The sequence below is a fragment of the Chrysochloris asiatica genome, unplaced genomic scaffold (assembly GCF_000296735.1).
Source record: "Chrysochloris asiatica unplaced genomic scaffold, ChrAsi1.0 scaffold00206, whole genome shotgun sequence".
Classification (NCBI taxonomy): Eukaryota; Metazoa; Chordata; class Mammalia; order Afrosoricida; family Chrysochloridae; genus Chrysochloris; species Chrysochloris asiatica.
The window spans coordinates 1,304,790-1,332,766 of NW_006408724.1; the positions used below are offsets into that span (position 1 = coordinate 1,304,790).

Genomic DNA, 27,977 nt, shown 5'->3' on the forward strand with positions numbered 1-27,977 from the left:
ACACACACACACACACACTATATGTTGTTAAGTACTGTAGAGTCGGTTCCAACTCATAAATGACCCTGTATAGGGTCTCCAAGGAACAGCTGGTGAGTATGAACCGCTGACCTTGCAGTTCAAACTAACCTTATGATCGAGTGCTTATCATTGGCACCACACCAGGACTCCATATAAATATAGTTGTTGTTGATTCCGACCCACAGCAACCCTGTACAGGGCGCCACACCAGGACTCCATAAGTATGCATCCTTGTTGTTAAGTGTCGTCGAGCAGGTTCCGACCCATAGCTACCCTGTATAGGGTTTCCAAGAAGTGGCTGGTGAACTTGAACCACTGACCTTGCAATTCAAACAACTTTGCAGTCTGGTGCATAAACCCCCCAGTGCCATATATATATACATATATATATATATATACTTTTTTAAAATCACATGAGAAAGCTCTTCAAGTTGCCATTTACAATGCAAAGGTCAGTATATTCTATCACTGAAGATAAAGAACACACAGTCAAAGTAATACATGCCAGAGGGCTTCAGAAAGTTTGTGGAAAAATGGAATTATAAGACAATGGAATTTTCCACAAACTTGTTGAAGCCCCCTGGTTTATCCCTACTTTCCCAATTTTTATTATCAGACGTTTGGTAAAAAAATGAAAGTATTAAATTCGGTCAAGTCTCCCATGAAATAAAAAAAGGCAGATCACTTTTATGACTTAATTATGGTTTGTTTCTGTTACTAAATTATATTGGGGGTGAGGGGCAGAAGTATAGAATGTTCAGGAAATTAAATATTTAATTAATATTTAAATGATACATATGAGTACTTCAACTATTGAAAATAGTTGAAAATAAATAAATGATACATATGAGTACTTCAACTATTGAAAAGAAATTTTGTTTTTTAATTAATCTGAGTAAAAATCCACTCAGTTTCATAATAGTTATAAACCTCAGTATGATACTACAGAAATAATTAAGGGATTTGAATTAGGACTAAGAATTTTACTAGCTGCATCATTTAAATTTCAAACATTTTTCTATTCCTACATTTCACTGGCAAAATGAACCTTAACTATTAACTGTATTCTTCTGTATTATGCAAAAGCTGCAGAGCAAACTTTGATGTATGACACATTAAGCTGACACTCTATCCCAACATATGAATGGATTTAACTAATAGGCAACATTCATTTTCTTTTCAAAGATTTCACACAATGGCGACGGTGGGATAAAATATTTAGTAACAGGAAACTCAGGAAAACGGGGCTTATCTGATAGATGTCCTGCACTTAGAGCAAGCTGTAAGTCACAAAAATTTTGTTCATATTTTATTACAGTAGATTGCTTAACTTTCCGTAATGAATGGAAAAAGTCAAACACTGTCCCCAGGATTCTCTAGGATAAAATGAAGCTGATTTGCAAAGATTCTGTGGACAGGCTGACAGGCTCTCCTAATTTTATAACAAGGACAGTATCCTCCCCTTACAGGAGAAGAGTTGATTCTCAAGAATCAATTCTAACAGGCACAACGTACTGAGCAATGGCAATGCCTCTGTGCCTGACAAGAACTCGAATCCCAGTGGCTTTCCACTATCCACCACTAACAGTCACTCCTGAGCCAGCTTTCGGGACACGGGGTTACCTGCGACTAGCAGAGTGGGCACAGTCGATTGCTTAGACTGGAAAATGAATGCGTGCTCTTTGCAAAAAAGTTAAATAACACATCTTGTTGTTGTTGAGTACTGCCGAGTCAGTTCTGACTCACAGCGACCCTGTATAGGGTTTCTGAGGAGCAGCTGGTAGGTCTGAACCACTGTCCTTGCAGTTAGCAGTCCAGTGTTTATCCTACAGCGCCATACCAGGAGTCTCTCTATATGACCAGTAAACCCTCTATATGAATGGTAATGGGGGTGATCCACCAGCCGCTCCTCAGAAACCCCTTACAGGGTCACTAAGAGTTGCAACCAACAACATATTTGATGACTTTGATTCTGGAAGCCAGGATGGTAAGGCTTCATTTCGCATACTTCGTACATATTATCAGGAGGGATCAGTCCTTGGAGAAGGACATCATACTAGGTAAAGTGAAAGGTTAGCATAAAAAAAGAAGAAGACCCCCAAGAGAAAGACCCCCAAGTGGCAGCTGCAATGGGCTCAAGCTTAACAACAATTGTGAGGCCAGCACAGGACCAGGCAGTGTTTCGCTCTGTTGTGTCTAAGGTTGTTATGAGTTGGAATTAACTCAATGGCATCTAACAACAACAATAAACTCCCATACATTCTGTGTTTATTTCTAATGATGGGACTGCCATTTAAGTAAGTACTTCTTATTATGTGCCAAGTGGAGTCCTAGTGTGGCACTGTGGGGTAATGCTCTGGACTGCAATGTTTGGTGTGAACTGTGCAAGGTCAGAAGTTCAAGCTTACCAGCCACTCCTTGGAACCTCTATACAGGATCACTATGAGTCAGAACTGACTCAATGGCACTTAACAACAACATATGCCAAGTGCCTTAGTAAGTATTTATTTATACAGGCTACTATTTTTATTTTTATAAGATAGTCATATTCTCCACTTTACAGATGAAGAAACAGACCTCAGCAGGTGAGGACCATGTCCAACCGAAATCATAAAGATAGGTCAAGTTCAATGGCGAAATCAACGTTTCTCTCTGGCCTGAAAGCCCATGGCCTCTCTCTGTATACCATGGTACCTGAGGAAACATTAGAATTCTCTCAGATCAGCTGAGCTGGGCCCTGGCTAAAGAGTCAGCTGTGTGAGTACGGAAAAGAAGGCAGAGGCCAGAGAGAGACAGGCAGCACAGAATGTTCACAGAATGTCCCTATTCTCGACAATTTGGAAACAGATTCCATCCAGCACACAAATCTATACAGTTCAGGCTACAAAATGTATTCCTGCCAATTAATTTATACTTCAGGGGACATTTATTCTGTCAATTTTTGTTTTACCTTTTGCTCTTTTCTGTCATTTCCATTGTTTTAATAATTTTAAAAAAAGTTAGAGCTATGGCCTATTTACAAACTGAAATTGTCCTGTTTGGTTTGACGATGATACTGAAGAAATATACTTTTTTTCTTTTAAACTTGTGGGACAAAGACAAAAGTAGACTAAGCACATTCAAAAAGGATCAAATTGGTATTTCACTTGTTGTTGTTGTTAGGTGTCGTCGAATCGGTTCCAACTCATTGCAACCCTGTACAGGGTTTCTGAGAAGTGGCTGGTAAGCTTGAACAGCGGACCTTGTAGTTCGAACCAACCTTGCAGTCCAGCACATTAACCCGCAGCACCACACCAGGACTCCTGTATTCCACTAAATAAGCATTAATGCAACAGTACCATTTAGTGCACGCAAGGTGTGGCGCTGTGGGTTCATGCGCCAGACTGCAAAGTTGTTTGAACTGCAAGATCAGTGGTTCAAGCTCACCAGCTGCTCCTTGGAAACTCTATATAATACAGTCACAACCAACTTGACAGTGCTTAACAACAACAACAGGGATAAGAATAAGAAGTCACTTCCCACAGTCTAGTTGGAGAGCTAATTTACAAAGAGCTCCTGCAGCAGGAGCAATTCGTTCTGGTACGGGTGGACTCAGGAATGAGAACAACCATAAAAATACCCCCTCAGCCTCCCACCCCCCATTTTTTTATTTTGAATTAGGCCTTCCCTCCAAAATGCAATGCTTGATTGTTCTGTGTAACTGCTAGCTCATCAGACTTGAGGAAGGAGGGGTGACTGAATGGTCTGTACTCGATTCCAAAGGTCAGGACAGTGCCTGGTACATGATGAACTCTAATGGTCTTGAAATGAAGTAGCCTTCTATCCTCAGCAAGGCCAGTCTACGGACTCTACCCAAAATCATGTACAAAGCAGAGTAAGCCAGCCCAGCCCAACATTCAGAATTATTCATGGCACGCATAGAACTCACACACTGTTTATAAAGACAGAAGGTAAATGTTTTATTCCTAGGTATTAAGAGTTCTCTCTGCCACTTATAAATGTTGAAGCAGGCATTATTTTCATCTGATTTCTACGTGTTTCCAGATGTAAACAAGATATTCAGAGACTTCAAAATTTTAAGGATATATGTATGGCACTGTAGGATACGCACTGGACAGCAAGGTTGGCAGTTCCAACTCACCAGCCATTCCTCAGAAACACTATACTGGGTCGCTAAGAGTCCGAACAACAACAAATGTCTCTTCTACTTAGGAGACTCTGTTCCACCTTTAATCCAGTCCCTTCCATAACATTTTAAAATATGCACTCATTTCAGAAAAGGAAATAGATCTGAAGAGCTAGGAGTGTCTCAGGGAGTGGCAGCTGTTCCTGTTTGCAAGGGGCTTTAGTCTATGGAAGGACGATGTGGCACAAGGGTGCTAGAAGGAATAAAGAAGTCTAATTAAATATGAAAGGAGCCTTGTTGGTTTAGTGCTCAGCTGCTAACTTAAAGGTCTGAGGTTCAAACCCACCAATCACTCTATAGGAGAAAGATGTAGCAATCTGCTTCTGTAAAAACTGTTGTTGTTAAGTGCCATTGAGTCGATTCTGACCCATAGCGACCCTGTATAGGGTTTCTGAGGAGCAGCTGGTGAGCTTGAACCGCCGACCTTGCAGTTCAAACGGCTTTGCAGTGTGGCACATTAACTCACAGCGCCACACCAGCCTAGGAAACCAATGGGCCATTCTACTCTCTGTTACATGGAGTCACTGACTCAAAATACACTCGATGGCACCTAATGGTGGTTATGTGCCATGCAGTCGGAACCAACTCACAGAGACCCTGTACAGGGTTTCCGAGGCTGTAAATCTTTATGGGAGCAGAAAGCCTCATCTTTCTCCTGTGGAGCAGCTGGTAGTTTTGAACTGCTGACCTTAAGGTTAACAGCCCGATTCGTAATCACTACGCTACCAGAGCTCCTTTAGCAACTATTAAATATGGCCAAGAAAGAAAGAAAGAAAATCTCTGAAGCCTTTGTAAACACTTAACTAAAAGCCTAGTTATCTTAAAAGTCCCCCCCCTCTAAGAACTTCACTCAAGTTTTGAAGTTGCTCAAGAAACCATCTTCTTACCTTTTTTGATTCATAAGAAGCTCTCTGTGAAGATCTTGATGATTCCGGGAGGTTTTGACAGGATTGATTAGTTTCTGGGGCCGAATGAGTTCAGGATTGTCATCTTCTGTATAGTCTGGCTCAGCCATGATGCTTCTTGGAATGAGAAATGAGTCCTTAGGGTCAATCTCCTCAAATGGGATGTCTGAAACAGATAGGTGGGAAACAGGCATCTGTAATCTTTTCTTCTATGACTAGCGAAAACACAAGTGTCAAATCCAGTGCCCGTGTGTGAGTACACTCCTGGACTTCGCTGAGAGACCTGCTGCAGCTTTCTGAAAAGAAGAATGTCTGCACTGTTGTGAGCTGCCCATGACGAAAGCAAAGGAATCAGATCCCTGGATCTGTGTTTCTGAATGAGTCATGATCGATCACACTTTGGAGTTACACCTCACTTCCTTCCACCCTGTCTTATCTTAATATGAACGTCATCATCACTAGCACTTGGGCACCAGAAGCAGGTCCTTTATTGCTTCCTTCAGACTTAGCAAATTAGTAATGTGCTGTAAAACGTACCAGAACCTGACCTCGTACCAATGACAAGGGAGTCCTAGAGACCAGACCACTACCCTGCAATGCTACCGGCTGTCTTCCTTCTCCCCTTACTTAAGTGCCTTGTGGGCTGCATCACGTTCCTATCCTTCCAGATCGTTCCTCAAATGTCACCTTCTCAGACTGCATTGATCTCCTGAACACCCTGCTGAAAACACCGATCCCTCCCACCCCTACCCCCTTAGCACTTCTCTGCTTTATCCACACTGGATATTGAACTTATGTAACCACTCACTGCCCATCCACAGCATAAAAAGCCCTAGTGACACAGTGGTTAGATCACCCAGCTGCTAACCAAAAGGTTGGCTGTTCAAACCCATCAGCCTCTCTTTAGAAGAAAGACAGAAAGATTACAGCTTTGGAGTCAGATCAGCCTAATGGAACCGGTTTTGTTTAGGATGGCTCTGTTCCCATTGTCTAAAATACGCCTGCTACTTCATAAGGGTTACCGTACATACTGCTGTACATCATGGACTCGGTTCTGACTCGTAGCGACACCACACAGGGTTTCTGAGGCTGTAAGACTTTGGTCATGGTGGTAGTGTGCCATGGAGTTGGTTCCGACTCACAACCACCTTGCATAGGGTTTCCAAGGCTGTAAATCTTTATGGGAGCACAAAGTATCATCTTTCTCCATGGAGCAGCTGGTGGATTCGAACTGCTGACCTTGCGGCTAGCAACCCAATGTGTAAACCACTACATTACTAGGGCTCCTTGGTACATAATGTTGTTGTTACATGCTGTTGAGTCAGTTCATATATAATGGGCACCCAAAAAGGGAGTGCCCATTATGTACCAATGGAAAGAAGACAGGGAGGCTGGTTTGCAGCAAAAGCCTGCCTCCCCAGGTATTTTTTGGAAGGCGTGAGGTCAGAAGAGTATGTCAGAAATAACAACTTGACAAAATCACTTAACCTTTTTGGGCCCTGGACGCTTGGTCAGTAACGCCCTTTGTCATTACATCCAAGTGTGAGTCCCCTCCTCAGTAAGAGAAATTCCAGGAGAGCAGGGCACATGTCCCCTTCCTCCCTGGACAATGGAGCTAGCTATCCAGGGCTGTGGGCGAATAGTAAAGGGTGTTCCATCAGTGTGTTACACTTAACGAGGCAGGAGTAAAAATCAATTGTGGCACCACCTAAGAGAAACAAGTTTGGTTGAGCATCAAGCTAGAAGCAACCCCTGTCGATGCATCTGGTGAGCATCCAACTGCTACAGACGGACCTTCAGGCACATCCCTTGGTGCTGACTTCATCCCTGCTCCCCTGCCCTCAAAGCAAACCTGGAAAATATTTCAAGATAATTAACACACCATTTTAGGTTTCCCTGTCCTGGTATGATAATATTACTTTCCAAACCAAAAATCACAGAGTTTGATAACAGGGCAGAACACCTGCCATTGTACTTTGAAAATCCAGAGCACATGATTACTAATTCTCTGACTACTTCTACACCTACAGGGTGAACAAAGATCAGAGACCAGGGAAATGGGTGTGAGAGAGAGTCATATCTGACTGACTAGTTTTACACACAGTACTGTATGCTGAGCAAATAATCCAAGAAGCCAGATTACATGAAGAAAAACAAGTCATCAGGATTGGAGAAAGGCTCACTGACAACCTATGATATGCAGATGACACAACCTCACTTGCTGAAAGTAGAGAAGACTTGAAATACTTACTAACGAAGATCAAAAACTAAAGCCTTCAGTATGGATTACACACTAACATATAAAAAAAATCCTTATTATAACTAGACCAATAGACAACATCATGATAAATGGAGAAAAGATGGAAGTTGTCAAAGATTTCATTTTATTTGGATTTACAATCAACACTCATAGACGCTACAGTCAAGAAGTCAAATGATGCAATGCACTGGACAAATCTGCAAAAGACTTGTTACTGTTAAAAAGCAAAGCTGTCACACCTTGAGGACTAAGGTGTGCCTGTTCCAAGCCATGGTATCTTAAATAGCCTTGCATGCATGCAAAAGCTGGATCATGAATAAGACAATACAGGAAATTAATTGATGACTTTGAATGGTGGTATTAGAAAAGAATATTAAATATACCATGGACTACCAGAAGAATGAAAAAGTCTTCATCTCATGCAGTTTGGACATGTGATCAGGAGGGACCAGTCCCTGGAGAAGAATATTATGCTTAGTAAAGTAGATGGTAGCCAAGAAGATGAGGACCCTCAAAGAGAGGGATTGACAGAGTGGCTGTATCTCTGGCTCCAAACATAGCAACGATTGTAAGGATGCCTGTCGCAGGACTGGGCAGTATTGCATTCTGCTTACACAGGGTCACTGTGAGTCGGATCTAACTCACCAGCACCTGACAATAACCGACACCCTTCCCAGAGAACTTTCCAGAGAAATTTCATAGTCATTCCCACCTCCGTCTCCCCTGTTAACACTCTGTATATACATCCACCCCAGCCTGCATCCTAACATCCGTCCACCAATATCTGCGAGGACAAGAAGCACACAGTGCCTAGTATACGGAAGAAACAGGATAGACGTATGTTGAACTAAATTAAACCTGTCCTAAAATAAAAAGTGAAGCAGTCCTTCACAAGCAAGCTCCTAGGCTGAAGGCAGGCTCTATCAATGCTTTTTCCTGCCAATGGAGCACACATCTAAGTGAAGAAGAGAACGCAGGGACCATGCTTCTACCAAGGGAGGGTGATGGAGGTTAGAACTAAATGTTTTCCGCTAATATACAAGACAAACAAGTCCAGTAGCAGTCGGTGCAAGTAAAGGCAGGAGTGTGCGTTTCAAAGTCCTCGCTGATGTTTTCATGACTCCTAGTGCTGTTCCCAGACGCTGCTGGGCTGTAACGCATCCAACTGGAAACTCTGAACCAACTACAGCCAACAACGGTTGCAGCGCTTCAGACACAGCACATCAGGCAGGTGCAGAATCTCAGTTCCTCACCACCACCCACCCCGTGAACAGAAGACGAGAGTCTGCGCTTCACCGAAGAAAGAGCGGAAATAAAAACCAAATAACTTACCTATGCTTATACTGCTAGGAGCCGTACAGCTGAAACTACAAGGGGTGACCTCAAATGTCGACCAAATATGATGCTTGACATTTTTAAACAAAATCTTTTTAAATATTAATGTGAAAAATCACAGGATTAAAATCCAAAGAATCAATCAACTAAAATGCAAGCATTGAAGATGTGTCATCCTTTTAGAAGAGGGGGCTTCAAAAAGTCTGTGGGGAAAATGGAATCCAAGGATCATGGAATTTTTCCATGAACTTTCTGAAGCCACCTCAGATATATTACCTACATGATTAAGGATCCAAATTACAGAATGATCAGATTTTAAATATATACACAAATTACATCAACATTCCTGAAAAGGTATTGATCTTTTAAATAAGAATGCCTGCAACCTTCACCAAAATGACAAAATCACAAACCTTGCCCGTGGTCTGCCAGTGACCCCATCACCTGGTTTTCGATGCGGCCCCACATGAAAATGTGCTCCTTGGCTGAAATGTTAAGTGCATCCACACCTCTGTGGAATTACAATGATCTTTATAAGCATATGCATCTTCATTCTAGTTAATCAGTAGACAAAGAAGTCAGAATGCTTCCATAAAAGGACTGGTTCCTCTGCCCTGGATAATCACCATGACGCCAAATCAAAACAGATCACTGCCCTCCCCCAACCCCACTAAGATCACTTACAGCAGGAGATGTGCAAAGAATGCCTGGGCGGCAGCTGCCCCACCTGCACACACTCCCTACTCCCTGCACACCAGTCTGGGGCCTCCACCACAGCCACTGTTCTGGCCCTGCTCTCCCCTGAGCTCTCTCTCCTCCAGCATCCCGCCCACCTTCCTCCAAGAATCATAGTATTTGCAACTCTCTGCCTGTCTTAGAAACAAAACTCTACTTAGTTACTACACAGGGATTCAAGCATCTTCAAAATTGCTGTAAGAGCCTCCTAAATATCAGTTGCTCTCTGCTGAGGTGGTATGTTCAATATGATGCATTTCATCTCATTTTCTCCAATTACCAGGTAGAGTAGTTCACTACAGAATTTTAACAAGTACAGAAAAATGGGAAGGAAGTCAACTGTTTGGAATTCTACTGTTCTAAAACATCTGGTGTGGCACAGTACGATCAGCACTGGATGAGAACCACAAGTAAGCAGTTCACAGCCACCAGCTGCTCCTCGGAAACCCTATGGATGGCACCTAACAACAACATCTCAGTAAATTCCTCCTAGTCCTTTCTCGTTACGTGAGTATATACGCACAAAGAGATCTGTTGTTGTTGTTAAATGCAGGCAAGTAGGTTCCGACGCAGCAACCACAGAAACAGACACTGCCTGCACCTAGCTGTTGTTGTTGTTGTTAGGGGCCGTACGCACAAAGGAACAAAACACTTTCCAGACCTGCGTCATCCTCACAATTGTTGTTACATTTGAGCCCACTACTGCTGGCAGAGAAACAATAAACAAGCAAATTATATAGTATATTAACCCTGCCCACTGCTTTCCTGTTGATTCTGACTCATTATCATACCTATAGGACAGAGGAGAACTGCTCCACAGAGTTTTGGGGATTGTTAATCTTTATGAAAGCAGAGCCTTCATCTTATTCCTATGGAGTGACTGATAGGTTTGAACCAACAACCTTGCGATTAGAAGGCCAAACGCTTAACCCACAGCACCAATGGGCCTCCTTATACAATTTATTCAAGGAGCCCTGGGTAAAGAAAAAGTAAAACAAGGTAAACAAGTCTCGGGATGAGGAGGGACCAATTACAGGGCAGGGTAGGCCTCACTTGAAGGCTACAAGGAAGTAAGGTAAGGCAGAGAGTCAGCTCTTGCAAAGGCCATGGGGGCTGGGGTGGCTAACAAGTAGGAGGACTAGCAAAGAAGGGAGTGAGGGGACTGGGAGGTCACAGGGATGTGTGGGGCGAGGAGATGATGTGGGAACATGAAGGCCCTTGTAAGGACTCTGACTTTTGCAAAAGCCATTGCAGGGTTTTGAACAGAGAAGGGACAAGATCAGAACCATATTTTTAAGAGATCACTCTAGCTCCAGCTTTTAGAATAAAATGAAAGCAGACAAATACAGAGCCAGGGAGGTGGCTGTTAGAGCAAGTGCGAGGATTTAACCAGAATGGCTGCAGAACAGTCACAGGAGGGGTTGACTGATGAGACAGTTTAAGGGTAAAGCCTTTTCCAGAGGATTAGACAGGAGGAGTGAAAAACACAGAGGATTCCCAGATCACCACAAAGCCAAATCTCATGCATCCTTTAAAACCCAGTTAAATTCCAAATAGTCCATGAAGTCTTCTGGAATTCTCCATGAACAGTCATAATAACTATGGCATTATCTGTCTTTGTTCCTTTTTCCTAGTCCTCATCAACCCCCACATTGTGTTACAGCAATAGTTACTTAAGTCTTATCACCACTTAAATGCAAAGACCACATCTGGCTTATGTTACTACTCAGCAGACTCCTTGTACTTGTGTTAAATGAGTGAAGAAACAAGTCTTCTCCGTTAACTAACTAGTTGGCTACCAGCAGAGGGAGCTGCTGAGCCATTTGTATTCCACAGCAACAAGGCAAAGGTTCCCTGTGGGGTTGAGAAGCCAGGCAAGTCCCTTCACTATGTAAGTGCTGGCAGTCCAGATGAGACAGAAATGGCTGGATGCAAAAGCTCTGTGTAAGTGGATATTACTATTACATGAAGCATCTCTGCTAGACATAAACATGAAAACATTCTTGTTATAGTCATTCCATCAGCCAAACAAAATGATTCATCTTTTTGGTTTTTTTTTAAAGTAAAAAGACGATGAAGGAAAACTAACATCATCCCAATGTGGAGGGGGAAAAAAAAGTTGATCTGCGATCTTACACAAAGATTCGTTTCCCTGATTGAGTTCTGGCTGTCAACATGAATAAAGAATTGATAGAAATGTTGACGTAAATACTCCATAGAACCCCTGGCATGTATATGGGTAGACTGAATACTCAGTAGACAGAAGCTATTATTAGCCAAACTATATGACTAACACCATCACACATGTTATTTAAAGTCTTTTATACATAATTCTGCCTCTTTCGGCCTCAGTTTCTCCAAAAATATAAGGGTTCAACTACATGACCTATGGTGGTGGTGGTGGTGATGTGCTGTGGAGTCGGTTCCGACTCATAGCGTACCTGTACAGGGTTTCCAAGGCTGTAAATCTTTACAGGAGCAGAAAGCCTCATCTTTCTCCCGCGAAACAGCAGGTAGTTTCCAACTGCTGACCTTGCGGTTTGCAGCCCGATTTATAACCACTACGCTACATGACCTATAGCCCTTCTCAATGGAGTAGTGTTCAGTAACTCTAAAACTCATGCATGCTACAAACACTAAGAACCTTCCATAAAGTATAAAAAAGGTCTTTCATTCAGTTCTGAATGGTCATCAGTTTTAGGTGCCTTTGAGTCTGTCCCAACTCACAATGACCTTATGCAGAGCAGAACAAAACACTGCGAGCTCATTGCTGCTGCTACTGTACCAATCCATCTCTTTTTTCGCAGACTCTTCACTTTATCAAACACGATGTTCCTCTCCAGGGATTGGTCCATCCTGATAACATGTCTGAAGTATGAGAGACCAACTCTGGCCATCCAGGCTCCCAAGGAGCATTCTGGCTGTACTTTGTCCAACACAGATTGGTTTGTTCTTTTGGCAGTCCACAGTACTTTTAATATTCTTCTTTTACACCATAACTCAAATGTATCAATTCTTATACAGTCTTCTCTATTCATTGTTCATCTTTCACATCATATGAGGTTATTGAAAATATCATGGCTTGGGTCAAAGTCCTCAAACTGACATCTTTGCTCTTGAACACTTTAAAGAGGTCTTGTGCAGCAGATTTACCTAATGCAATAAAATATGTCATTTGATATATTTGACTGCTGCTTCCATGAATGGCAGAGCTAGCAGCTATTGAGGGTATACCAAGAAAAGCAAGAAAGCTGGTAGATTTGACCTCAAAGGTCTGATTTTAAGCTGTTCTGAGGTGGAGAGGGCTTGTTGAAAGTTTTTAAGCTGTTGTATATCAACGGTGAATTGCACTTTAGACAATCTACAGTGAAAACATCCAACTGATGAGAATTCGCCCTTTAATTTCTGCATATCAATAAATGGAAGTTATTACTGAATTCCACTATCTCAGAAGATAAGGACATTCCATCCTTATATATGGAATTTGATCCTTGTTGTTCATATTTTTCCTTTTCACAAGTCCATTCTGGGCACAGCTCAATATCTACTGTATGTTATTTGTTCCCAAAGAATTACCATTCCCAAAGAAAAATCTCAAAACTGAGCCAATAAAATAAAGATTTATTATAGCTGAGTTTCCCCATCATATTGTCTTGGCTCAAATATTAAGACTCCAAGCTACCAGTTGTTCATTTCCATTTTTTTGTTGTTGTTGTTCGGTGCCATTGAGTTGGTTCCAACTCAGTGGCCTGACATACAATAAAGTGAAACACTGCCTGCTTCTCACAATCCTTGCTTTGTTTCAGCCCATTACTGCAGCCACAGTGTCAGTCCATCTTGTAGAGGGTCTTCTTCTATTTCACTGACCCCTACTTTACTAAGCATGATGTCCTTCTCCAGGGACTGGTCTTTCCTGATAATATGTCCAAAGTACTTGAGATAAAGCCTCACCACCCGTGCTTCTAAGCAGCATCTGGCTATACTTCTTCCAAGGAAGATTTGTTTGTTCTTTTGACACTTAATGACCAACACCATAATTCAAAGGGATCAATTTCTCTTTGATCTTGCTTATTCATTGTCCAGTGTTTGCGTATGTTGTTATTGTTGTTGTTAGGTACCATCAAGTTGGTTCTGACTCATAGTGACCCTATGTACAACAGAACTGTCTAGGCCTGCGTCATCCTTGCAGTCATTGCTATGTGGGAGCCCACTGTAGCAGCGATGTCCTTCCCCAGGGACTGGTCCCTCCTAAAAACGTGTCCAATGTACAAGATGCAAAATAGTACCATCCTGGATTCTAAGAGCATCCTGGCTGTACTTGGCTTATTCTTCTGGCAGTCCACAGTACTTTCACTAAGCAAAATTCTACTTGCGTATAATATTAACTCAAGCGCATCAATTCTTCTTGGGTCTTCCTCAAAGTGACATCCTTGCTCTTTAACACTTTAAAAACTATATATCTGTTTTAGCAGATTTGCCATTGAAATATGTTATTTGATTTTTTTGACTGCTGCTTCCACGAGCGCTGATTATGGATCCACGAAATATGAAATCCTCATTTATTATGATGTTGCTTACTGGTCCAGTTGTAAGGAATTTTGTTTTCTTTACATTGAGGTGTGTGATCCACATTGAAAAGTCTTTGATCTGTATCAGTATCATCAGTAAGTGCTTCAAGTCCTCTTAGTTTAGCTTTCAACAAACAAGGTTGTGTCATCTGCATATCACAGATTGTTAATAAGTCTTCCTCCAATCCTGATGCCACATTCTTCTTCATTTGTCCAACCTTTCAGATTATTTGCTCAGTGAAAGTATATAATTCTGACATAAACATTTCCTGACTTTAAACCACACTGTTGAATGACTGACTCTTGTTCTATGTACAGGTTCCACATGAGCACAATTAAGTATTCTGGAATTTCCAGTTTTCATAATGTTACACTCATACTTTATTATGATTCTCACAGTCAAATGCCTTTGCATAGTCAATAAAAAACAGGTAAACATCTTTCTGGTATTCTCTGCCGTCTGTCAAGTTCCATCTGACATCATCAATGATGCCCCGTGTTCTACATCCTCTTCTAAATCTAGCTTGCGTTTCTGGCAGTTCCCTGCTGATGTACTGCTACAACCATTTTTTATTTATCCTAAGAAAAATTCTACTTGCGTATAATATTAATGATATTGTTTGACAATTTCCATATTATTTTGGATCGCCTTTCTTTTGACTGTAATTAACACAAATATGGATCTCTTCCAGTCAGTTGGCCAGGTAGCTATCTTCCAAACTTCTTGGTACACACGAGTGAGTGCCTCCAGTGCTGCATCCATTTGTGGCAACATTTCAATAGGTACTCATCCAGTCAATTCCTGGAGCCTTGCTTTTAGCCAATGTCTTCAGTGCATCCTTGACTTATTCCTTCAATACCATCAGTTCTTGATCATATACCACCTCCTGAAATGTTCCTACCTAGAAGCACCAGTAATTGAACCATTTTATAACAATCTCCTGTAATATGACAACACATATTGTTTATAGTGTACGATAACCGAGCCAACACTAAACAAATAAATTTCAGAATTACTACAACTTCTGCAAAGTTAAAAACGAATTCCAAGGCACTCTTTAAGAGAACTCGGTTCTCAACACTTTGGCAATACCCTATGAATTATTCAAGGCACAGGAGACTGCAGGCTGGCAAATTCCCAGCTTGGGTTAGCCTGATAAGAGAGAGACACTCCTATTCACCTCACTCTTCTACCTCCTAAGGTGCCCTGTCAGGAAGGATGGGCCTGAGGAGTAAGGTCAGGAAGAAAGAGGAGTAAAGACAATGAGAATTTCTCCCAAACAGCAAATGCTTCATCTAGCAGACTCTTGACTTGCCTGGTCCTAGGAAAATCTAAAAATGCATTTCTTGGACCAGGAAACAGTAGACCCAACTGGTAACCAAAGGTTATCAGACAAGTGACAGGGGTAACTCTGTGGCCACATAGCCACCACACCAAGGCTTAGAAGCAATAACCAACCAGAGCAATCTGGCAGAGCCACAGACATGTCTGTTTTCCACCCTCCGCCCAGCCCCAATACTGCTATAAAGAGGCCCTCACCTTCAGCTCCCTCCACTGAAGGCCAGTTAAAAGCACACGGAAATTCTCAATCAGTGTTCTACAAATATGCTGCTGAACAGTGCCAAACAGTGACGCTCTTGGGAAAATAGCAAACTTACTTTCTCATCAGTTTTATCATCTCTAAAATATGTATGTTTCCAAATAAGGCACATATTTTATATTTAGAATATGGGAATGGAGGAGCGAGAGAGGGCTATCGAAGAAAAAAAAAGAGAAAACATGCCAAAACAAAGAGAAACTGACCTGGATGAGATCTGACCAGCCAGCAGGTGGCGAGAGCTCCACAGGACTCAAGCGATTAGAATGTCTGTGTTTATAGGGCACTGTTGGATAAGCACTCAACTGCTAACCACAAGGTCGGAGGTTCAAATCCACCAGCCACTTATCAGAAACCCTATACAGGGTTGCTATGCATCGGAACCGCCTCAAAGGCACTTAACAACAACAACAACATGTTTATAATAACTACCAGTAGAGCAGCAGTGATGCCTTGACCAGACCCTCAGCACTGTTAGTAAAAGTACGCACACTCAGGGCAAGCTGTCATTTAGAGACACCCCACAAAAGGAATCCATTTTGAAGTCTTGGGGTATTTATTTGCCTCATGGCAATCCCATGTGTGGCAAAATAGAACCGGGCTCCACAGGGTCTTCAATAGCTGATTTGTCAGCAGTAGATGGCCAGTTCTTTCTTCCAAGGTGCCTCTGGGTGAACTAGATTCTCCAACCTTTTGAGGGGCAGCCTCGGTAGAGTCTGGCTGCTAGCAAAAAAGTTGGAGGTTCAAGTCCACCCAGAGGAATTTCAGAAAAAAAGGACAATTTACTTCTGAGAAATTCATCACACACACACAAAAAGACCCATGGAGCATAGTTCTACTCTGACACACAAGGCAATGCCATGTTGAATTCAACTCAACAGCAAGGGGGTTTCTGTTTTTGTTATTTGAGGCAGGGAGCAAATTTGCCCCATTATTATTGTTGTTCAGTGCTGTTGAGTAGATTCTGACTCATAGCAACCCTGTATAGGGTTTCTGAGGAGCAGCTGGTGAGTTTAAACCACTGACCTTGCAGTTAAAACAAACCTTGCAGTCCAGCTCATTAGCCCACAGCTCCACACCAGGAATATAAGCATCTCACCATCATCTAATCCTCAGGACAGCCCTATGAGATAGGAATTGCTAATCCCCACAGCTTTCAAATGAAGCTCTAGAGCTTTAAGAGTGTGGGCTCCAGATCCCATCAACTGGGTGTAAATTTCAGCTTTCTCATATACTGTTAAAAGGGCGCTATGCTGGGCAAGTCTTCTTGTGGACTTAAAAAGGAATGGCAGATTATCTCATAAGGTTGTTATGGAGAATAAAATGAGAAACACATACAAAACAGTACCCACAACAATAAAGGCCACCTTTTATTAGTACTGATAATAAATAACTGATTAGCAACAATAACACTGTTATCACCACCCAAGGTTCCCCAGCTATCAAACAGGGCAAGTATCTGAATTTGAGACTGATTAAGTGACATCTTTAAGCATTCCATTTTTTTGGACTGGGGTAGCAGGCAGAAAAATTGGGTTTCACTTTTAACGCAATGATTTTATCTGTCTCTCAAAAAGATTCCACAAAATTTAACAGTGTGGCTATGCAATTCCAAAGACAAAACATCTTTGCAGAAGATCACATCAAAGTGGGGATAGAATGCAGGAGAAAACACTTTCTTAAGGCATACAAATGTTTTCATAAGTATGTTCAGAGCAGAACTATTCAAACTCATCAAAAACTGCAAAGCAACCCAAAGGTCCACAAACAATAAGAGGGATAAATAAATTGTGATGTGTTTATAAAATCAAATACTATACTGCAATGAAAAGGAACAAACTACAATCACATGTGACAGTAATAGCATCAGGAGGGCTGAATGTCACAAACATAATGAGCAAAAGCACCCAGTCAACAAAACAGTATAAACGAGATGATTCCATGTAGAATAATGTTCAGAAACAGGCAGAGCGTTCCACCTCTGATGTTGGAGTAATGGTTATTTGGGAGTGAGGAGAAAAAGAGGAAGGAAAAGGGGGGCTTCGGTGGTCATAGTCAGTTTCCTGATGTAGGTTCTAGTCACACAGAAGTGGCTGAAGGGTTTGAACGGCTGACCTTCCAGTTAGCAATCCAGTGCTTACCCTACAGCACCACACCAGGACTTCTCCACAAATGTATAGTATGGTGATGGTGGTTGTGTTCTGTGGAGTCAGTTCTAACTCAAAGCAACCCTGTATAGGGTTTCTGAGGCCATAAACCTTTATGGGAGCAGTAAGCTTCATCTTTCTCCCTTTGGAGTAGCTGGCAGATTCAAACTACTGACCTTGCAGTTAGCAACCTAGCTTGTAATCTACCATGCTACCAGGACTGCTTATATATGGCATATTGTTGTTGTTAAGTGCCATGGAGTCGGTTCTGACACAGAGATTCTGTCCAGGGTTTCTAAGGAAGGGCTGGTGGGTTTGAACCTTCAACCTTGTGGTTAGCAGTCCAGTGCTGACTCTATAGTGCCATACCAGTATGTTGTTGCTGCTGTTAAGTGTCATCAAGTCAATTCTGACCCATAGCGACCCTGTATATAAGGTTTCCAAGGAGCAGCTGGTGAGCCTGACTCACCAATCTTACAGTTCAAATGACTTTGCAGTCTGAAGCATTAGCCCACAGTGCCACACCAGGATTCCAGTATGTTGTTGTTGTTGTTAAGTGCCGTTGAGTCAGTTCCGAACCATAGCGACCCTGTACAGGGGTTGCCAAGGAGTAGCTGGTGAGCTTGAACCACCGACCTTGCAGTTCAAACAACTTTGCAGTCTGGCACATTAACCCACAGTGCCACACCAGGACTCCAAGATATCAGTATGTTGTTGTTGTTAGGTGCCATCGAGTCAGCACCAAATCATAGCAACCCTATGCATAGCAAATTAAACAATGTCCAATACTGGGCCAACCTCACTACTGTTGCCACACTTGAGTCCATCGATGTTGCCACCTGGCCAGTCCGTCTCGTTGGGGGTCTTCCTCTTTTTCTCTGACCCTCCATCTTACCAAGCATAATATCCTTCTCTAGAGACTGTTCCCTGCTGACAATATATCTAAAGTATGAAAGATGAAGTTTGGCCATCTTGGCCTCTAAGGAGCACTCTGGCTGCACTTCTTCCAAAACAGATCTACTGGTTCTTCGGGCAGCCTTTGGCACTTTTAGTATTCCCCTCCAACACCATAATTCAAAGACATCAATTCTTCTACAATCTTCTTTATTCACTGTCCAGCTTTTGCATCCATATGAGGTTACTGCAAATACCATGGCTTGGGTCAGGCGCACCTTAGTCCTCAAGCTTACATCTTTGCTCTTCAGTACTTTAAAAAGTTCCTGTGCAGCAGATTTGCCTAATGCAATACGTCTCCTTGACCACTTCAATCTTTTTCCGTTGATAAGAATGTTGTTTATTGGTCCAGTGGTGAGGATTTTTGTTTTCTTGACATTGAGATGTAATCCATATCGAAGGCTGTGCTCTTTGATCATCATCAGTAAATGTTTTAAGTCCTCTTCACTTTCAGCAAGCGAGGTTGTATCATCTGCATATTGCAGGTTGTTAATGAGTCTTCCTCCAATCCTGATGCCACAGTTTTCTTCATAGAACCCAGCTTCTTGGATTAGGTGCTCAGCATACAGGTTGAATAAGTATGGTGAAAGAATACAACCTTGTCACACACCTTTCTTAATTTTAAAACATTCAGTGTTCGAACAACTGCTTCTTGGTCAAGGTACAGATTCCTCATGAGGATACCAGTATAGTACCTATTAAATGATTTCTTAAATTATGATTTAGCGATCACTTGGCTGCTGCTCTATTATAATAATTTCAGTCCATGAGGGGAACAGGATATAGTGGAAAACAGCACAGGGTTTTGCAAACCACCATTCTGTATTAGGATCCTGGTTCTGTCACTTACCTGTTAGGTGATTTTGTATGAACTATTTAACCAGAGCCTGGATTTCCTCAGCTGTAAACTGGAGCTAGCATACCTACTTTTGTAGGCTTTCTATAAGCACTAAGGGAAATATATGAGAAGTTTCTATCATACAAATACCTTCTAGCTTACCAATGCCCAAAGCGATGCTAAAAAGAGGTCTTCTATATTGCCCAGTGATATCAAGCTCAAAATCAAAGTAAAAGTGAGGAGAATAAAAAGCAATTCTTGCAGGCTTGTAGGATATACCCTTTGGGTGGTTGATGATGCATGGAGGGGATTGTAACCATGGCAATGAAATGATATACGATAGGATGAATGTAAAACTAATGTTCTCCCATGTAAACGATCACATAATTCACAATAAAACATTTTTTTAAAAAAAGCAATTCTTGAATAATTTGACTTTGCTAGAAAACTAGAAATTTAAACTAATTAGAAAAAGTTTAAAGAGAAAAAGAGAAAAAATGAAAGCAAACACACTATGGGGTTATGAAGAATAGATGTCTGTAGGTAGAACAAAGCTAATAAAAAACAGATAAAAATACATGAAGGTGTTAGATGTAATGAGAAAGGAGTAAAAATGATTTAAGAGGTGACTCAGAATCCTAGTGTGGTGCTGTGGTATAATGCACTAGACCATAAGACCAGTTTGAACCACAAGGTTGGTGCTTCAAACTCACCAGTAGCTCCTTGGAAACCCTACACAGAGTTGCTATTAGTTGGAACCAACTCGACGACACTTAACAACAAGAAGAAGATCCTTCAAAGGCTCTTGGCCAACTATAACATCCCATTGGCAGGAGGCGGGTACATCGTGATTGTTTTACTCAAATACCCACCCAGCACTCCCTCAGCCTCCAATTGTGGTGCAGATTCTAGAATTCCCTGGCAGACTGAGAATGATGCTAACTCTGTAAGCAGTGGGTGATGGGAGGGAGAACTGCTACTGGACTTTGGCCAACAGCACGCATACCAAAGGCAAGAAAAGGAGCCCACACTTTGGCATTCAGGTCAGCCCAGCAGTGATACTCAGCACAGATGTGTTGTTGTTAAGTGCTATCGAGTCGGTTCCGACCCACAGCAACCCTGTATAGGGTTTCCGAGGAGCAGCTGGTGAGCTTGAACCACCAACCTTGCAGTTCAAGCGGCTTTGCAGTCTGGCACATAAACCCACAGCGCCACACAGAGAGGCCTGTAATACGTCTCGGTTTTGCATGTCCCAGCCTAGTGCAAAAGCACAAAATATTTATTATCACACAAATGCATTTGGGTTTGTTCCTAAGAAAATGGCTGGGTGGAAGAAGTAACGAAAGAGGTTTCCACCTGAGCAGGACTTTGGAAACTATCTTTCTTACAAAACTACCTACAGTATGGGCTGCACTGCGTGGTCAGTCAGATCCTCCTCTGGATAAAAGGTCCTGCTGTTTCTAACCTTCTAGATCTCTTCATAGGGGTTGAGATCTGGTCCTGAAGGAAAGGTGGGGCAGCCCAGGACAAACACCACCAGGCAATCCCTAACAGAAACACTGCCAAAAGCAAATTCTACTCAGCAGACATATACTACCTGCAAACTCACCACTGATCCAGTGCTTGCAAATCATGAGCCGGCACCAGGTCAATCCCAACTCACAATTAGTTACCCCACAGGGCAGAGTAGAACTGCCCCATACGGTTTCCAGGGTTTAATCTTTATGGGTCCTGGTGTGGCCATGTAGGATAAGCACTGGACTGCTGATCTCAAGGTCAGCAGTTCAAACCCACCAGTTGCTCCTGGAAAACCCTATCAAGGTTGCTATGAGTTGAAACTGAATCCACAGCACTAACAAAAGCAGCAATCTTTATGGGAGCAGATACCCAGTTTTCTTCTGGTGGAGCTATCAACCTTTCAGACAGCAGCTGAGTGTTTAACGGCCTGGCTCCTAGGGAAGAGATGTTGTTGTTGCCGTCGAGTCGATTCCGACCCATAGCAACCCTGTATAGGGTTTCCAAGGAGCAGCTGGTAAGCTTGAACCAGCAACCTTGCAGTTCAAACGACTCTGCAGTCTGACCCATTACACCACAGCGCCACACTAGGACTCCAGGGAAGAGATAGAGTCTCCATAAGTGCAAGGTTCTATTTATATGCTAGTTCATGTCCAGGGAGCTTTCTTCAGACCTACTAGGGCTCCCAGCTTCCAATCTTCAATTATAGTCTCCTCCTCTCCCTGGACTGGATGCTGTTGACCACCTCCTTCTCAATTTGAAAGTTAATCCCTATGAAAACCTTCTGGTTTTCCTCTTAACTTTTGCCCAAACTTCTTCTCCAAAACGTACTTCCCTCTACTGCCTTACACTCTTCTTTCTGTCTTGCCTTTAGAGACTGTCCACCCCACCCTTCCACATGCTTACCCCTCCTCTGTGCAGTTCACAAAGGGATGGCCCAACTCTTACTTATTTTTACCCTCAGGAACATCTCAGTGTGCCTTCCAAATAGTGCTCAGCCAAATTTGACCAGTTAATGCTTGTGCAGGTCTCAGATATATAGAAGGGGCCAAAATGATAGGGGCAGGGGGAGTGGAGAGGAGGAAGAGGAAAAACATCAGCTCCATGCTCTAAACAAGCTCTGTCCTCATCTGACCTTGAAGGAGCTCAGAACTTGTTAAAGTTCCTGCTTCTCTTGATAAGATCAGTATAAGGAAATAAATGCCCAGTTTTCTAAGCAACAAAGTATATCCTCTTGAATCAATGAAACGATAAAATCTTATTTTTCATAACATGAATTACTGTATATGAAAACTCAGATGGTTGCCTAGTTAAGAATACATAATTAGTGCACGGGTAATTACTACTTCATTAGTATTGTAGCACATTAATCTGAACAAACTGAAATACTGTCCAATTAACAGATTTCTTTTAAATAATTGACTACCTTAAACTCCCTGGCTTTAAAATTGCCTTAGACTGGTAAATTACATTTATCAAAAACATTTGATAGATGTCTATTAAGTGATCCAGTGTCTCCCTGTTTGATGAAATTGCAGAAGTTCACAGACCCTTGATTTCACCAGGGAAGAATGTTCTGTGATCTAACAGTGTCACCCAGTGGCAAAAAGCCCAGTGCACACGGAACGAAGGAATGGACATGTGTGAATTTCTTTTTTAATTAAAAAAAAAAAAAAAAAGCCACCATTTTTGGAATTGCACTAAGAAAACTAGAATTTAATAAATACTTAAAAACATGGGACTGGCCCCAGGAGACAGCTGCTAAGTCAGGACGACCCGACCTGAAGAGGATGCACCTTAGATTCCACAACACACCCCTCCCTCACCTCTGTTTCTGAGGAACACTAGCTTCTCCACTGGAAACCTCACACTTAGGCAGGCTTTCTGGTAGTGGTTGTCTGCCGTGAAATCAGTTCCAATTTATAGCAACTCTGCATAGGGTTTCCGAGGCTGTAAAGCTTTATGGGAGCAGAAAGTCTCCTCTTTCTCCTGCAGAGTACTGGTAGATTCAAACTGCTGACCCTGCAGTTTGTAGCCCAGCTCAAGGTTTTCTTGTTGTTGTTGTTATGTGCCGTGGAGTCGGTTCCGACTCATAACGACCCTGTACAGAGTTTCCGAGGCTGGCTCTGGTAGCGTAGTTGTTACGAATCAGGCTGCCAACCTCAAGGTCAGCAGTTTGAAACTACCAGCGGTTCTGCAGGAGAAAGATGAGGCTTTCTGCTCCCGTAAAGATTTACAGCCTCGGAAACCCTGTACAGGGTCACTATGAGTCAGAACCGACTCCATGGTACTTAACAACAACAAATGTTTACATGAGAAGAAAGCCTCATCTTTCTCCAGTGGAATAGCTAGTAGTTTCAAACTGCTGACCCTGAGATTAGCAGCCCGATTCATAACCACTACGTTACCGGACTTATTTCTTATTAGACCAAAATTCTAAGTCTGGAGGTTATAGATACTAAAGTCAAGAAAACCTTTTTTTTTTAAATTAAGATCCTTAACTACCAGCAATCACACACACACAGAGACAAAAACAAAAGAATGTCTTTTTTTGTAGAAAACTACCCACACCGGGTATACATCTTATCATAATTAATAGATTAAATTCTGAAAACTACCTTCAATTACCACACAATCTAGCACTGTAACTATTACTTCTCTAGTTTCTTTTGATGTCTCTTTCTCTGCCTACTGTTATTACAATCCACAGATGGCCTTCTTGTCTACCCTCCAGGCTTATTGAAAGCCTTGGAAACCCTATGTGGGGTGGTATATGTCAGAACCTATTCCACAGCACTTAACAACAATCCCCACGAAAACCAAAAGTTATTGACAGTTTTTTCTCCTCATTCTCTTACATTTTGAAAATCAGTGTCCACTCTTATGTATTAGAAGAAAAATTACACTATTAACTTCCTGGAGAATTTTCTTTGGAGCTTATTAATTCCAGCTCTAAGTCTTTATCTCAAGGAAAAAATCAACAGATGTATACAAAAATGTATATGTAAGTATATTTATCCCAGCATGATCTGTGATAGTAAAAAATGCATACCACTTAAAATACCTAATTTAAAAAAATGCAGTGCAGCTTTAAAAATCATATTATTAGTAGATTCAATTTAAAAGGGGAAATATTCATGATATAGTCCAAGGGAGGAACATCAGGTTACAAAACAGTATGTCCTTAACACAGTCCACAAAGACAATGTTCTATATCCTACTTTGATGAGTAGCAACTAGGGTTGTAAAAGCTCATGAGCAGCCATCTAAGGTGCAACTATTTGTCTCTCCTTGTCTGGAGGAAGGAACAGTGATTAAAATTGAAGACGCTTGGAAACAATCATTCCAATGGCCTATGGAACACAAGAACATCTCTGAGACCAGAAGAACTAGACTGGTACCGAGCTACTACTATTATTAACTGCTCTGAAAGAGTTCACATTAGAAAATCTGAGGAGAAAATGTGGAATCAAACTCAAAATTATGAGAAAAAAAAAGATCAGGCTTACTGGTCCGATCGAGAACCCTGAGGCCATGGCCCTTGATTACTCTTTAGGTCTGGGAATGAACTCACTCCTGTGGCTCAATTTTCAGCCAAACAACAGACAGGTAGATAGAGGGGGCAATAACACTAGTGGGTACTCACACCATAGAAGGGTCAACCATGTAAGATCAAGAGAACAAAATTCAGAAGAGTTTAGAAACAATCACAGGAAGGGAGTAGGATAAGTGATGTCACATTGAAGGGACTGCAATTAAGAGTAAAAACATTAGTGTATGTTTGTGTGTTCAAAAGAACGTTGCTATTATTAGCTGCCATCAATTCTAAGTCATAGCAATCCCGTGTCTACAGAAGAGAACTGTTCCATATGGTTTTTCAGGCTGTGACCACTTGGAAGCAGACTGCCAGACTTGTCTTCTTGGTATAAAAGCATAACACAATGTTATTCATAGTGAAGTCCCTGGGACCAACAGCATCAGCATCATCTTGGAATCTGTTATATGCAAACACCCTAACTGGGATCTGCTGATTCAAAATCTCAGGAGGTAGAGTCCAACAATCTATGTTTTATAAAATGTTTACTATGTGCCACACAACCCTTTAGGTAAGTAATAAAATGTGTTTCATTTTGCAGATGGGGAAATTGAGGCAAACTGCAATTCACCTAAAGCAACAAAGCCTACAGTGCAGAGTCACTCAGCCAGCGCCAGAATCCATACTTATAACCACTTTCTCCTGAATTAAGAGCATTGTGCCTTGTACCAGTTACCTGGTCTTGTGCTTAGTGGTTTAGTATTACTGGCTTTGAGATTTGCTTTTTTTGCAGTATCACTAACATTACCCCTAAAATACAAGTCTCTTGGTCAATACATCTTTGAATGACATCTCTGAAGGCTACAAAAATACACTTAAATTTAAGTGAATATTAAAACACAGCACCATATAAACAGAAGTCCATCAACTACAGCATGGGTCACATGATACCAAATGAAGATGGAAGGTATTCATAATTCCAGCTAGTTGTTATGTCCTGGTGTGGTGTTGTAGGATAAGCAATAGACTACTATCACAAAGTCAACTGTTCAAACCCACCAGCTGCTCCACGGAAACGCTACACAGGGCTTCTATGTGTTAGAACAGACTCATCAGCACTTAACAACAACAACAGCAATCAAATCCATAAACACAGTTTGTGAACGATGTAGCCTACCAGCTTGAAAGGAAACCTAGTGGCACAATGGTTAAGTGCTCACCTGCTTACTTGAAAGGTTAGTGGTTCCAACCCCCCCCCCTTCCAGTGCCTCTGTAGGAGAAAAGAGCTAGCCAACTGTTCCCATAAAGATTATAGCTAGAAAACGCTATCGGACCATTGTACTCTGTCACACAGTGTGCCTATGAGCTACAATCGACTCGACAACACCTAACAACGACAGCCAGCTTTAAATTTGATAACTTTTGATTCATTTCTTCTTATTCTATTTCTGCATCATTTCAAAATCTGCCCATAAAGCAACAACTCTATTTTTGTATTATGTTTTTTCATAGTCACAGAATTCAAATTTGTACAAAAAGTTATTACATTTAATTCCTAAACTACAAATTCTGGAATAAAAAGGCCTCCCTTAGCACTTTATTGTACATTAGTTTTCTAAGGAGAAAACACAACGGTCCATCATTTCAGGAAACAAACATGGGGATGGACAGGGAAGACTTGGGCTGAGTCACTCCAGAGAGGCAGGAAACTAACTACACAGCACAGAAAAAAAATTTCTGCTGGACTAGCTTTCAAAGACCTCAAGCATTCTTGTTTTTTGGAGTTGAATAATATACTTCTTCTTGTTGCTAATAGTGACCCTGTGTAGGGTTTCCAAGGAGCGGCTGGTACATTTGAACCACCAATTCTGCAGTTCAAACCGACCTTATGGTCGAGTGCTTACCCTACAGCACCACACCAGGTGTTGTGTTGTTGTTAATAAATGCTACTGTTGTTGTTAAGTGTTGTCAAATTGATTCTGCCTCATAGAGACCCTGTATAAGGTTTCCGAGGAGTCACTGGTGAGTTTAAACCATCTACCCTGTGGTCCTGCGCTTATACACTATAGGCTCCACACCAATAATAATAAATGTTGTAGAGTTAAGTGCTGTTGAGTTGATTCCGACTCATAGATATAGTTACATAAACTTTACGACCAAATTAATAGAGGGGCTTCATGGAACAATTCCAGTATCTTTTAATTCCATCTTTCCATAAACTTTCTGAAGTCCCTTCCTATTTTCAAAAGAGACTCTATCATGAAAATAATTTAATGGTAAAGACTTTAGGCAGGAAGGGGACATCTGTTCAATTTTGTTATTACAGATGAGGGACCTAAGGCCGAGAAGGATGAAATCATATGGCTTAGAGCACAGCCTGGACTAGGACCAAGATCTGACTCTGGGTCTATACTTAGCTATACTACACTGCCTCTTGTTCCTGCTACTAACACAAATTATCAAAGTGCTCTTCTAAATTCCTGGCATGTGTTCTTGGCGCTACGACTAATACCACCATGAACTTCTTGATGAACACCTACAAAAAAAAAAAATGTTTAAATTATAGGTACTTTAATTGCAGCACCACAAACATACCTGCTTCTTGAATACTGCTGAATTTAGGAGTAAATCATTATGACAATTTTTAAGAGCCTCTCAAGGTAAGATAAAACTATCCTCTGGCTTTTCTTTTACTTAAGATATTAGCATTGGGCAAATTACAATGTCAACAAAAACCAGTAGACTGCTCAGGCAAAATACTTTCAGACATTCTCTTCAGTATCTCTACTGACATCTCATCCTCTTACAGAAACCTTCCCTTCTTTCCTCAAACATCAGCATTCAGGAGAAAATAAAGTAATAAATTACTGAGAAAGTGGAAATTAGGCCTACCAACAACTGATGAAGTAAAACCTTGCCTACTGACAATCAGACCTCTATTCTCACTGAAAACAAAGAATGTTCTGAACAGGGCATAAAGGAGCCCATACCAACCCCATCAAAACAACTATCCAAGGGGGGTGAGAGGGCTTTCAAATTTTTATAGAAAAGTTCTATTACCTTTTAACTCCATTGCCCCATGAACTTTTTGAAGCATAACCTTTTCTGACTAATATTTATGATTACTAATTCACTACTAAATGGCGATTCTAAATCCACTTTAATTTCCTGCATTCTAGATAAAAATTGTCAGCATACTCAATCACTGACTGCCCCTGTTTCTTGAAAACATCCGGTCTGGATCTGGTCCTATTTCCCAAACCCTTCATTTGAATCCTCTTCCACACAGACCCTACTCTGTGCCCTTCCTAGTTTCCTCTGGGGAACAATTACCCTTACTATAGCACTCTGGTTCCAATCATACATTGACAGAGAACTTC

General features: G+C 41.6%; 1 protein-coding gene across 1 annotated transcript in view; it reads right to left on the reverse strand.

Moving 5' to 3' along the window:
- The window catches only part of LOC102823278 (involucrin-like), a 337,127-nt gene that overhangs the window by 3,884 nt on the left and 305,266 nt on the right, over positions 1-27,977 (reverse strand). The window contains exon 3 of the mRNA XM_006872594.1: positions 5,095-5,278. Within this exon, the coding sequence (XP_006872656.1) occupies positions 5,095-5,278 (184 nt within the window). The remainder of the gene's footprint in view (positions 1-5,094; positions 5,279-27,977) is intronic.